We start from the raw sequence: 14,949 nt of genomic DNA, 5'->3' as shown, positions 1-14,949 counted from the left end.
TAATATGCTTAAATGATATTAAGTAATTAATAATAAATTAGTCTAAAGAAAACCATATAAAAAATTTTGCAAATACATAATTTTTTTAATTACATTTTTTATTAAATTCTTTTTTATTTCAGAAACCATACAATCATTCAAATTATCTTATAACTAATTATGTAATTATATTTTTATATAAAGTGTGGAAGTAAAAAATTTTTTGTTTTAATTAAGTTCCAAAAATAATTCTAAAACATTTTAAATTATTAAAATTAAAATTACATTCAAAAACTTTTTAACGTGGAAATATTATTATGATTTATAATTAATAATAATAATAATAATAAAAGAAAAAGTATTAGTTTAGTCAGAAAAACTTTAAAAAAAATTTCGGGACAAGTTATCCGCAACATCAAAGACCGCAACTATTTTTTTTTATTTAAAACAAATTATATACTTTTGTGGAAATATACCCTGGCTTGAGAAATCCGATTCATTGCAATTGGATTCAATTGGTAATTTCCGATTGAATGCGATTGAAATTCGATTGGGATCGGATTATAATCGGAATCCTTAACTAGTGATTATACACTCAAAAATAAAAATTGACATAAAAAATTTAAAATATCATTTCAAATGATGTGACAACATCGGCACAAAGTGGACAAAGTAAGTTGGCGAGCAGTATTAATTGCTGAAAATCGACGCTTTGAGTGCCCAATCTGTCGAAGCCTAATTTTACGTGTTGCCAATGTTACTACCGCTGCTGCGTAAATTATTACCGAAATTTTTTTTAAAGTTTTTCTGACTAAACTAATACTTTTTCTTTTATTATTATTATTATTATTATTAATTATAAATCATAATAATATTTCCACGTTAAAAAGTTTTTGAATGTAATTTTAATTTTAATAATTTAAAATGTTTTAGAATTATTTTTGGAACTTAATTAAGACAAAAAATTTTTTACTTCCACACTTTATATAAAAATATAATTACATAATTAGTTATAAGATAATTTAAATGATTGTATGGTTTCTGAAATAAAAAAGAATTTAATAAAAAATGTAATTAAAAAAATTATGTATTTGCAAAATTTTGTATATGGTTTTCTTTAGACTAATTTATTATTAATTACTTAATATCATTTAAGCATTTTATAATAATTTAAAAATATAAAAAAATTTTTTAAATTCCATTATAGCTTAAGACTTGATTACCTAGTTTGTCAGTTACCTACCAAGATTTACTTTACCGACGGTTGAATTTTTGTTCGACGTGATGTGAATTGTCGCTTTTTTAAAAAATTTATCTTAGATACTTTTTAAGAGTTTGTTTTTCATACTATTTGTTTTTTTCATGTTGGTAACTGGATTTTTGTTAAATTATCACATTTTACGATTGAAGTGTGAGTGTCATATCAATTTAGAGTTTTTATTTTGATTTGTTCTTCATTTAGTGTAATATATAAGCTGTGGAATGTATATATTTTGATATTGATCAATTTTGCTTTTAAATTTTCTTGCATTTGTAGCGTTCTAGCATTGGCTACATTTTCGTTCGGATCTCTCTTATGCACCCATGATTATGATTACTATAAAATAAAATAATAAAGTTATGGATGAGGATACATGTAATTGATAAAATAACTTTTATCTGAAGACTGAGATTTATTATGAAGTATGGATGAAACTTGATCAGTAATAACAGTTGTATTCGTCAAAAACTCTCGGAGTGAAGTGAAGCCACACCAGACGGCAGAGAGATGTCTGACCTCCACTCTCCAACCTATCCCCACTACTCTCATGCTCACACCCACGCTCATACACACACATATATATATATATATATATATATATATATATATATATATATATATATATATTAGTTCTTTACCAAATAGACTTATACATTTGTACTTTCTACTAATACAAATTGAGATATAAGCTTATGCATTTACGTTCTTTACTTTACACATTCTGCGTCTTCTTATTACTTATATTATTTATATTCTATTTTCCTGTACTTGGATACAATCTTCCAGTTAAATATTCTAGACTATCAGAGGTGTGTTCTTCTATAATTATTCTATATCTATTTATTCGTTACAATTGACATTATCATTTATCGTGAAACATCATTATAATTATTCTAATGCTATATTTCAATATTTCTATTAATTGATTTATTATACGAATCACTCTTTGTTTAATATAGAACTATATATTAACAATAATCGTTAAGTTCTTGTGATATGGATTTCATTTATAAATAACATTTATTTATTATATATTTCCTTTTCTTATTTGTTTATAGAGTATGCATTTGTTTATAACCATATTTACTGTTAACTATAGAACAAGGGCCTATTCATGATTTTTATGCGTGTGTTTTGTTTAGGTTTTAAGTATCGGGTGACAGCAAACGTTCTGAGACCACTCAAACTGTATTTATATTTCTCTGAATATAAAATAAAGATTTGCTTATTTATTCGTTCAATTTTTATAATCTAAATATATAATTTAATAAGTATGTGCCACGACGATTTACTATCTAAATTATTGACCAAATGTTGATAAAACGCAATAAGTATTAATGTATAAATATCAAATGAAGTTTAAATCCGCGCCTATTTATATATCTCAAGTTCACTAATGAATTAACAGGTAGAGGCACCTGAGGACATAACAAATCACCCGCTCACGCATGCGCGTGAGTGGATCAGTTCAACATCGATTGGATTATGTCAAACCCCAAAAAACATAGCCCATTGATATATATTTTGATATGATTTTATACATTTGTAAAATTCACGACTTAAAAGATGAAAAAAATTTCATTTTATTTTTTACAGCTGAACAGGAGAGGTAACCAAGAAAAATCAAATATCAATGTGATTTTTCATAATACGTTAAACTACATACGTCATACAAAATGTTTATTGTTTATACATGCGTAAGAATTCAGGCCAGAAGTGAAAGTTTTGAAACATGACATATTTTCGAATGCTAAGCTGATTTAACTATGTATTACAGTGTATCGCAGTGCTTTGAATAAGTTGTGTATTAAAAATTTATTATAAAATGTTTCTGAGAAGTTTGTTTCCTACTGTATTTATAAAAAATTGTACTCTATCAACACATCTGAATAAAAATCATACTATCTCATGCAAGGAATGGAATCGAGTTTTAAAGTTATATAAAATTGATATAAGTCAATCTCAATACTTTACTACTAAAATTGGGAGCCAGGCGAATCAAAGACCTGACTGGAACCGAGCAGTATCAGAAGCTGAAAAAATTGTTGGATATCCTACTTCTTTTCTCAATTTAAGATGGTTGTTGAGTGATGAAATTGCTAATGTTGCTCTTCACCTCAGGAAGTTAGTTGGGTCAAATCATCCATTACTCAAAACGGCAAAGTTAGTTTTTATAATTTTACGAAATTATTCTTAGCATTAAATTATTGATTCGTACATGGAAACTTTATTGTAGGAGTCTTATTTACAATGGAAAGAATAACATGCAAGCATGGGGTCTTATAGTTTTACTTATCTCTAAAGCAGCTGGTCATCACAATGTGGATGCTATGGAGGAAGATAAAGCTGCAGGGGTTTTACATAATCAGCGAGCACTTGCAGAAGTTACTGAAATGATAAGAACCAGCCATCTGGTTCATAAAGGATTGGTTAATATTCAATCTGGCGTCTATCCTGAAGCTTCTGAATTAAATGATATGACATTTGGTAATAAAATTGCACTATTAAGTGGGGATTATTTGCTTGGTAACAGCAGCGCTGAACTTGCTACGCTTAGAAATCAGGATGTAAGCTATTTATAAAATTTTTATATTTTTCGTAAGTACTATATACTTGGGAGTCTGTTATTTTGGGCCGCCCCCTCATTTTATCTCAGAAATTACGTCTCAGCCAAAAGTATCTCAGTCAAAATATATCAGATGAAATATCTCGACTTTACATTTTATAATGGTGTATATTTGGTGGTTGATATTTTCCCTGTGAAAAAAAAACCATATAGAAATCCAGCCTGAATTCCTACATGGAGTTTTCGAATGGGTTCCCATATCCCTTATTAAAAGAAACTATTTAAAAAATTAAAAAAAAAAAATTTTAATGCTTTTTACAACGCGTTTAACCCTTCAGTACCCACGTTATTCGACTCACTTTCTTTACTCTCGCCATGAGAGAAAATCTCACAACTTCTGCGCATGCGCATCACAGTTCCAAAAGTGTTTTTTCATAAAAAAACGTTACCTTTTTCAATTATTATCTTTGAATAATTAAAATAACAATTTTTATTTTTTTCCAAGTAAATAGATTTTTTAAAATAAATAATACAACTGATCACAATCCTTTTCACTGATATGTGTGTGTGTGTCTGTAAATTTAAGCAAATATGGCCGCTGCCGTACAGCGGAATTACCCGAACGACGACCCGAATAGGAACGAAGAATGAAATTTTTCATCCATTAATACTTTCGCCATGAAAAAAAATCTCATAGTCTTTCAAAAAAAAAATTTGTTTTTATTTATATAAAATTTGCGAAAGGTAAAAAAAATTTCAAATGGTCTTTCCATTTGAATTTAAAAAAATAATTAACATTGAAACCGACCGTGAGTAAAATTCTCATAACGTGGGTACTGAAGGGTTAAGTGTACAAAAATAGGTGGGATAGAATAAGGGATAAGTGTGCGGCACGATAATGTGTCACACGGTAGGCTATTGCGAACACGGGTTTTTTCTGTATCGTTCGATACTACGTACTTTTTAATGCTTCCGAATACTTTTGAATCGCGCTTCTTATGGACATTTAACATTGCAAATCGTTTCACTTAATCAGGGATGGTTTCCTATAGGAATATTAATTTTTTCCCTTATTCATATATGCGTATTAATAGACGATAGACAAAAAGATCGAGATACCTCAGATACTATAGAAATCACATATAGCAACCTAGATTCCTACATCAATTTTCCATAAAGAAATCGATATATCGAACTTCCTATGTGGGAATCCAGATATCTATAGTTTCCTATGTGGGTTCCCTACATGGGAATCCAGAAATCAAATTTCCTATGTTCCTATATGGAAATCCAGATACCCACAGTTTCTTATATGGATTTCCTATATGGGAATTCAGATATTCATAGATTCCTAAATGGATTCTTACATAAATCCATATTTTTCTATATCGATTCCTATGGGTTCCCATGCAATTCCATATGGATTTTTTCAATAGAATTCACATTGAGATATTATAGTGACTGAAATATTTTGACTGAAATGTGAAGAGGGGTCACCTTATTTTGGTCATTTTAGGATTTTATCCATCCTACCAAGAAAAAAAAATTAATACTATAGAAAATGAAATTCCTGTCAAGTTTGAGTCTGATCCGATAGCGCCAACCCGTAGTTCAAAACTCCTGAAAATTTTAACTTAAAATACATTGGTCTTTCCGACTTTTTAAAAATTAATTTTATTCAATGTTTAAAATCGAATAAAATAAATGTTGTTGCGTAACAGTGATACTTCTATCTTCAATTAAATCTAGAAAAAATAATTCCCAAAGAATTCAAGCATTTTTAAGTTTAAGTTGCTAAATAAAATCGTATCAAGAAAAACATTCTTTTAACGGAAAATAAAAAAGAAAAATCTGAGCATCGGTTGGCCCTGCGGGTCAGTAATTATGATGGCTCCTCGACGATAGCACGGGAAAGTACAAATATTGGACTCACTCACAGCTAGAATAATTGGTCATTATTTGGTCACATTTGTTCAGTAACTTTCGTAATTTGGTCAGGGTTTTGACTCTCGGAATTTTTAGTTTAAAATTCCAAGGCCATATAAATAATTTTAGTACGGTAAATTCAACGTTCAGCCCCCAAAAACATACTGTTCGAATGGAAATTGAGTGTTATTAAATGGTCAGTTCGGTTCATAATTTGGTCAGCAGTCCGTGCGCAAAAAAGAGCGAATTCATCGTTTAGCCGTTATTCTGATGGTACCGAAAGAGAGAAAAATCGATCAAATATGATCATTAATTGGTCAGGAACAGAAAATTCAAAAAAAGAAGTTTAAAACTCCAAGGTCACCTGAAATATGTTGGCACCCCAAAATTAACGTACAGACTCACTTCACAGCTCAATTTAATCAGAAGCAAAAGTACATAAATGGTCACCATAAATTTTAATTTGGTCATTGCTTTACATAGTGATATTCATTTTTTTGGTCTTAAGTATATAAACCCCTCCACGATCATCAAGTTTCTTTCTAACCAACAGTAAAATATTAGAACATTAGGCAATGCATTTAATTTTCTATGCTTGCGACATCATAATTGAACATGTTATACGCTGAGAATCAGGGATTTTTTGAATAAATGAAAAAAAATCGACTAGCAACAAGGAATTGAGTAATAAAAAAGTTTGGGACCATCTATGTTAAATGTCAAATATACCAGGTAATACTAAACAGAAAAATCTAGTCGATGCTGCATGATTCTGCGTATGAAGTAATTAGAAGCATACTTACCATTCAAATATTGAAACCGTTATTTCAAATAACTAAAACGGACAGCGTGGGAATTTATTTAATTATTGTATTTAACGGCCTAACTACTGGATTAATCCACGCAAATGATGCTACTGTTAATTGGTCAGTACAGTGTAGTAATTGGTCACGCTTTCATCGATTTTATAAACATAGGGAAGTAGGTAAAGGCTGAAGATTCTGCATTAATCCGTTTAAAATCAATTTTTAGTTAAGGTGACTAGATCGATCTACAAGAATGATGCTATTGATTATTGGTCAATACAGTGTAGTCATTGGTCACCTCTTCAACGAGTCTATAAGCACAGTGAAGTAGGTTAGGGCTAAAAATATCGCGTTATTTTGTTTAAAATTTATTTTCAGACTTAGCCACTAGATTGATCTACGCAAACGATGCAACTGATTATTGGTCAGCATAGTATTGTAATTAGTCACCCCTTCAATGAGTCCATAGTCACAGTGAAGTATGTTGGGGCGGAAAATACTGCATTATTTCGTTTAAAATGAATTTGAAATGAGCATTTTTTTATATATCTATTCAAAATTATGTTCAGTAAGTTGCTCAAAAATAAATATTTACGTCATACGTTGCATCTATATCGTGTATGTATAAATAAGACCTACAGAAAGAAGAACATATTAGTTTTAAATGAAGGTGTTCAGTAATTATGATGTTATTCAATAAAAGAAGCAGACATAGAATTTACATTTATTATTCCGACGACAATATGTCTCGAATGAATTATCTGAGTGGGAGGTTATTGACAGCAATCGAATGCTTTTAACGAGTTCTAGAACTACTGATTAGATTTTGGAATTGATCGATTTGATAGTTTCCAAAATATTCACGGAAAATAACGAAAAAACCAATTTTTTCAGGTTTTCGCCGAATATATCTCTCAATCGGATTACCGATTGAGACATTCTTGGTGGTAATCAAATGCTTATATCGAGTTTTAGAGCTGATTTGTTTTTCGAATTGATCGATGCGATAATTTCCGAAATATTCACAAGAAACGAAAAGAAAAGATTTTTTTTTTATTCTTTTGTCGACGAAATCTCTCGAACGGATTATCTAATTGAGGCGGTTAAGGTAGCGATATTTAAGTTTTCTTAAATATCTCAGATACTATTTAACTAAATGATCTAAAATTTTCTGGAAATCTAAGTTCAGAATGAATCTTTTGAATGCCGCAAGAATCATTTAAATCGGTTCATACATTAAGAAATATAAAAGGTTACCATCCACTCATACACACACTAACACACACTGATCGCTCTGAAAATGTTAAAATTGTATCCTAAGGCCCTCAAACGTTGACATATGATGAAAACTCGAAGCTCTTTGAGCTCGAAAATACTTGTGTTTGCCATAGTTTTCAATAAAAACCGTTTTTATCATTTCTTTCTCCCACGATATCTCTCGAACAAATTCACCGATTGAGATAGCTAAGGCGGCAATCGACGCGTTTTATTGTTCTAGAGCTGATTAGATTTTCGAATCGATCGTTTGACTCGTTTCTGAGAAATCAATAAAAAACTAAAAAAACTAAATTTTTTTTTTCGTAATTCGCAAATATTTTCGAGTCTACTTGATCAAATGATCCAACATTTTCGGGAAAAATGATGGCCAACAAGGTATCTCGATTTCCGCAAGAACCATTCAAATCGGTTCATTACTTTGAAAGTTATAGACCGGTAACACACACACACACACACACACACACACACACAAGCGCGCGCGCGCGCGCGAACATCGTTCTAAAAATAGTCAGGATAGCTTCCTAGGGCTTTAAAACGTCGGCATCTGATGAAAAATCGATTTTCGAAAATCAGGGTGAAAACAATAGCTTTCCGAAATTTTAGAAAATCATCGATTTTCTTAGCGGGAAATTAAAAATCGGGATGAGACCACCCGTCCGGCAGAAAGATGACAAACAGATCTCTTAAAGATAACATTTTTCTGATCTGACATCCGAAATAGAAATCCCGAAGATAACGAAAAGATATCAGAAAAACCTCTTACGCGCCATCTGAGGCTATCTTTAAGAGCTCATCGGTTAGACGTCAGAAAGATAACATTTTTTAGAGATCTTGAAGAAATCAGTTTACGGAGATCAAAATGTCAACACTTTTGGCAATGGGTAGCCCATCGATATTAATATTAATGACAATCATAAAATAAAGGGGTGCCTGAACCAGCTCCTTAGGCTAGATTAGTGCACGAGGGCGCCAGCCCGTTTTACAAAACGGACAAAAATAACAAATCAGGGGTGAGATCACGAGACAAAATCTCAAGCGAGAATAAATGCGCCAAACGGAATAATGATAAAATTTCATTTAAATTATATTATCTACTGGGGAACTCAAATACAAATCACAAATTTACCTTCAAAAGTTAACATAAATTGTAAACAAATAAAATATTACTAATCTTTTTCTTTATTTTTCTATTATTTACTTTGGGGAGAGAAAGACGTAGATATTCAAAATATATTTGGCAACACTGGATTGTATACCATAAAAACAAATTTTACACAGAGAAATAATATTTTAAATACTCAAATATAATTTTAAAATAATCCTAATGTAAGACAAGGAGCCACACTTGCTAAGCTTGTCTAATCCTCTAAGAAAATTGTTCGGCGCATCTATGTACATAGGACGTACGCCGAACAAATTTAACTTATTATTACGGAATAACTCAGTTTCAATTATCTATCGATTCTTTATCGTGATCCACTTTAGCATGGGTCCAGCGATAACCAAGGCAAACAAATGATAATACAATTGACTTACCGGCGATGACAACAATTTATTTCTGGAACTTTTAATACTAAACAATACAAGAACTATCTTTTTACTTTAATGTAACAAAATATTAATTAATAAAATTGACTCTTTCAATATTTAATTAATTTACAACAGCTATTGGGCCAGACAAATTTTACTAAAAAATAATGGACGACAACACGTCCTAACTTTACAAAATCCCGATCCTCTCTGAATATATTTTCGCGTCGGTTTTGCGAGGGATGGGTATCATTCACGTGTTATCCCCTTTAATGACCTTGGACCCGAAATTATCAATTAAAATAAAATATAAAAATTTGTCATTCGCCCTGAGCTATATCATAATGATAAATTAAATAATATTTTCTATCTATAAACATAAACATTATCATTATTATCTTTTTCAAATAATAAAATAATAATTAATTTAGTGCACCACATAGCTGGAGAAAGATATTGATTTTTATCCCCACTATATCGACTTACTCTCCCTTCGATCGATATTTTTATCTATAATATACGCGCACGTGTACAATTAACTGAAATTAAAATATTGATTAAGTACATAAATTCAAAAGAATTATCAAAACATAATAAAATAATCCATCAAAATAATATAAATATTTAAATAATAATAAATTATACAAAATAAATGCGCTCTATTAAAGCTAGGAGGTGTTGTTAATTTCACGGTGAGATGGAAAAGCGCGCGCAGTGATTCACGTTTGAATCGCTACGTGGCAATTCGATTTCCTCAATTTCATAGGAGTAAAATTTTTGGCGTGATTTCGGCCAAATTAAGCTGTTTCGGCCTATTTTCAGCCAAATATTTTCCCCTGGGTCGAGAAGAAACGCTAGAATTATGAAATAAATGCACACGCTATTATTTAAGATAATATTATTGAAAAAAAAAAAAAAATAAAATATATTCAGGCCGAATACAGGCTGGAAATAGACCGATTAATATATCGGCCAGTTTTCGGCCTACTTAATAACATAAAAAATTTTTCGGCCTCTTACATTAAAATTTCAGTTTCGGCGTGATTTCGGCAAAATTGAACTGTTTCGACCACATATTTTCACCTGGGTATGGGCATTTAGAACTACAAATCGTTTCGAATCGTTTCTTTTAATCAGGGTGGCCAAAGTATTACACTAAAAATTGTAACGTGGGATGATAAAATTAAGTAGTTAGTAAATATTAGGTACATAATCACTGAAAATTGATGATCCCCGGAAATATGTCTCCCATTCAAAATTGGTTGGAATTTTGGCTTCCATAATACGAACATACTTTTTTAGAAGAATAAATGAAATTTAAAGCCATCAAATAAACCGACACCCTACTACTTTTTTATTCACTTTGTTTGCAGTTGGTAGAATTAATGTCAAGTGCAGTTCGTGATCTAGCTGAAGCCGAATTTATTGGTAGAAGAGATAAACAAAACAATCCATTACCGCCGTTACCTGATGAAAATCGTATAGGATATGCCGTCAGAGAATGGACTTTGCAAAATGTATTAAGTGCTGGTGCATTGCTTGGTAAATCATGTCAAGGAACTTTGAAATTAGCTGGACATAATAAAGACATACAATCCCATGGGTACCTATTTGGAAAACACTTGGCTCTCGCTTGGCAGGTAAGCGTTCTGTATTGCTAAATATTATAACACTTAGATTGTATCTGAACCGACACAATACGGAGTGAAGTGTACAGACGTTTTTATAGACATTTAGTTACGACTTTAAGTCAACGGAGGCCTGACTTGTGCGCTTTATGACGTCTGCATTGCGAACCCTAAATGGATGTTTCTTGAACGGTGCAAAAAAGTTGAGTAAAGTCAAAGTAGATGTCCTTGACTACCACCGGCGCTGTGAAAAGTGAGTGTTGGAATAAAATTTTCACATGCGTCTCAAAATTTTTAACTGAGCTCCTTCTATGAAACATCATGAGAACTCGTTGAACAACTGAAAGGTTTTTGTCGAAATCCATGTTGAACGACTAGTACACTAAATACGATTTCAGCACACTTGCGACTCGTGCTGAAAACATTACCCTCACCACATAAAGACTACCTTAGTATCCTAACTATGCAATGTACTATATTGAAATTTTTTCGTTAACGATATCTCTTGAACAAATGATTCAATTTTGACGGTTAAAGTGTTATTCGACGCAGATTATCGAGTTTGAGACCTGATTAGATTTTGGAATTAATCCATGGAGTAACTTAAAAGTTATCCAAAAAAAAACATTTTCGGAAAAATTTTATATCTAGAATATCTCTGAACGCATGATACTGATAATGCTCAATTTTTCAAAAATTGATGGAATTAATGAGCTGCTTCAAACGCCACTTCGAAAAGCCAAATCAGTTAATCCGTTCAAAAGTTAAAGAGTATTTCCATACAGACATACGTACGTAAACACATACATACACTCGAGCATCCTCTTGAAAATAGTCAGGATAGCTTCTTAGGACGTCAAAACGTCGAGTTTTGTCAAAAACTTGGTCTTCGGAAATTGTACCGAAACCAATAACTTCCCTTTTTTTAAAAATTTTCAATTTTCTTATCGGGAAGTTGAAAAAGTGGAAAGCAGTTGACCCTGCCGACGAACCTTGAAAATTCTCATTGTTTTCAAGTTCCTTGACCTCAAAATACACCAGCACTACTTTATCTGCCAGTAGATATTCCGCAAGTTGTTGAGAATGATCGTTGCCGTATACATTGGAACGTGGCATTCGCAACAACTCGGAAAATTGACCACAACAAACCTGATATTGTGTTCTTCAGTAAGACCACTCGTGACATTTATTTCATTGAGCTTTTAGCGCCTGCGGAGGAAATAACATTTCCTTTAAAGAAGAGCACAAACATCAGATACATCAGGATGTACTGTATTATACCTCATTTAACCCCTAAAAGACCGTATTTTACAATAAAATACGATATTACTTCGATCAGCTACGTATTTTACAGTAGAATGCCATATTTTACGATATTTTAATGGTAAAAGCATCTTGCGGTTCAAATGCATCTTGTGGTACAAGAGTATTTTACGATACAAAATTATTTTACGATATAATAGTAGTTAATAGCTATACTAAATTTTCCAAATTACAAAATTCAATATAATATTAATTGTGGTAACTTTTTAATGTGTAAAACCTTTGAATACAAATTTCGAATTTATTTAACACGTCTCCAGTGTATCTTGATAAAATTTCATTATTTAGTAATTACTTCGACAGTATTTACAATAGTTTTGTTACTATTGAAAGCGAAGTAATAAAGTTATGTACTGCTAAAAAAATCTAACCATTGTAGGACTACTGCATAATGTATAATGTATAATATTTAGTCATAACCTATTAAAAATTGATTATTAATGTTTCAACGCTTCTTTTAGAAAAGATGCTTTTTAATCTAGGTCTCTTATTCATGTAGTTATATAAACAATTATCTATACAACACATTTTATTTTAACCTCGAAAAATACGATAGATTTCAACATTTAATATAGTGGTGCTGTGATCATTCAACAAATAAATTCAGTATAGACCATAAAATGTTGTACTCGTGGTTAAAAACAAAGTAATATCGTACGATACTACTTTTAAGATACGGTAAAGTAAAGTAAAATACGGCACTATACCGTAAAATGCGGCATTTTATCAAAAATTATCTACATCGCGGTAAAAATGCGGGATACTACCATATCTTACGGTAATTGTTCGGAATATCGTAATTTTCAATGGGTTACATAATTTATAATAGGTATCATAATTTTCGGTAAATTACGATAATTCAGGTCCGGCAGGGAAAATATCTACCCTGTATACATATTTCTTACAAGCGATGAGTCAAATCTAAATTTTATTAAAATTAATCTATCAAATTAATCTCGTTTTGTTAAATGTATTGAGTACAAATAACTAAAGACCAATTGGTCTTTTGAATTACCATTTACAGGCATGTTTAGACTTAAGTCCTTTCATTGGCAAAGACCGATCGACATCTTTCAATTTATGTTCTGCTCCGGTTATGTTTCACATAGAACATGATCCATCTATTTTGATTGAAATAGACAAGGGATTGGAATCCGTCCATAACGTAGATTACGCCAAAGTAAGAATAAAATGGATTATTTTCATTGTTGCTTTTAAGATATAAATGGTTTTTATTTAATATTCGAAATTTTAGGTATACGATAAAGTCAACAGAGGCCCAGGAATTGAGTTAACGAAACAACTACAAAAAGATCATTCTCAAAAAGCAATGGAAGTACTAAGTGTTTTTCAAGAAAGTGATGCTAGAACAGCATTATCCAATATCATTGCCGCTATGGGAGATTTTTAAAAATATATTCATGAGTCATAATAGGGATAATGACATCGCGACGGATATGCAAAATTTATTATTTTTTTTTTATTCAGAGTATGTATATAATCGTAAATGCATAAATCATCAGTATACACACAAATTTTAATATTTTAACAATATTAATAAAAGTTCCTAATCTCAATATAAACAATGCCACTCAGTACTAAAAACAAAAATAATGTTTTGTAGAGTTAATAAAATGGAAAAAACTAATCTATTTCCAAGAGATTGAATTTTTTCTCGAACAAAAAATTCGACAGATGTCTTTAATCATAAATAAATTTATCAATATCTTTAAGAAATATATGTATCAATATTTTCAATAAATATAATTATTTATATTGTCAAAAAAATTCGTATGTACAGCTATATTTGTAAAAATGTTGGGAAAACTCAGAAGTGCTCATTTCGATTGTTCATGTTATTTTTTATATAATAAATTTCATTTAATAAATTATTGAAACAAATATTTTTATTGCAATACTAAAAAATTCATTCAGTTTAATGCACCTATAAAATTTTTAGCCATAAGATATCACCAATTTTTCTTTTCTAAACCTAAAAATTATAATTTTAAATAATCAATGATGTTGAAGTTTTATAACGCAACAATAAGAGATGTTTCTGATTAGTCGTGTAACTTTCTAATAAAAAATAGATGACAAATGTATAATGCCACAATAATTCGAAGTATCATTAGTGGAGTACAGGATAAAAAGTATACAGTTTACTCGACAAAATATTTATTGAAATTAATATGTTGAGTCAATTCATCAACTTAACTTAATACAATTTATACGATGGTCATATTGCATGGTTCGTCTTTGATATTTATATAGAGAGAGATAACCTTCAACTTACCGCAGCTAAATAACGTCTAAACGACTCACTTAGAAACATAAATCGGACACAAGGAAACTGAGAAGAGCACCTCGATGCTCCATCTTGCGTACCCTTAAACTTAGCAGACGGTACTCTTAGCAACGTTGTCTCCGTTGAACGTAGTAGACTTCGAGTTAAGTTCGCTTATAACTTTTGTATTTAATAATTCTTCCAGAGTATAATCAACCAAAAAATACCAATTACAGTAAACACGCGTCTAATCTCAATAGTACGAAAACTAAGAGTGAGGATTGCCTGCAAAAAATATCGTCTTTTCACTATTGACAGTGTGTTAACTGCGTAGCTTATAGAGATTTTCCAATGACTTTCTCGTC

At 30.7% G+C, this 14,949-nt stretch overlaps 1 protein-coding gene across 2 annotated transcripts; it reads left to right on the top strand.

Moving 5' to 3' along the window:
* The first annotated feature begins 1,943 nt into the window (after positions 1-1,943).
* Positions 1,944-14,130, top strand: LOC103571662 (all trans-polyprenyl-diphosphate synthase PDSS2). 2 transcript variants are annotated; one of them, XM_008549903.3, is made up of 6 exons: positions 1,944-2,049; positions 2,837-3,403; positions 3,477-3,807; positions 10,720-10,986; positions 13,322-13,477; positions 13,553-14,130. In XM_008549903.3, exons 2-6 carry the CDS (start codon positions 3,066-3,068, stop codon positions 13,706-13,708), a joined length of 1,248 nt encoding a protein of 415 aa, XP_008548125.1. In that variant the 5' UTR covers positions 1,944-2,049; positions 2,837-3,065; the 3' UTR covers positions 13,709-14,130. The 2 variants fall into 2 exon arrangements, with proteins under 2 accessions (XP_008548125.1, XP_008548126.1); XM_008549904.3 differs by lacking the exon at positions 1,944-2,049 and having other exon boundaries at positions 2,709-2,937; positions 3,018-3,403.
* The last annotated feature ends 819 nt before the right edge of the window (positions 14,131-14,949 follow it).

The sequence above is a fragment of the Microplitis demolitor genome, chromosome 4 (genome assembly GCF_026212275.2).
Source record: "Microplitis demolitor isolate Queensland-Clemson2020A chromosome 4, iyMicDemo2.1a, whole genome shotgun sequence".
NCBI lineage: Eukaryota > Metazoa > Arthropoda > Insecta > Hymenoptera > Braconidae > Microplitis > Microplitis demolitor.
This window is presented reverse-complemented; position numbering and strand designations above follow the sequence as displayed.

Bases quoted from the DNA above. Each gene is read 5' to 3' on its own strand.
- LOC103571662 (XM_008549903.3), top strand. From the start codon at position 3,066: ATGTTTCTGAGAAGTTTGTTTCCTACTGTATTTATAAAAAATTGTACT. The intron at 3,808-10,719 runs GTAAGCTATTTA...CTTTGTTTGCAG, and splicing joins CTACGCTTAGAAATCAGGAT to TTGGTAGAATTAATGTCAAG. The intron at 10,987-13,321 runs GTAAGCGTTCTG...TACCATTTACAG, and splicing joins ACTTGGCTCTCGCTTGGCAG to GCATGTTTAGACTTAAGTCC.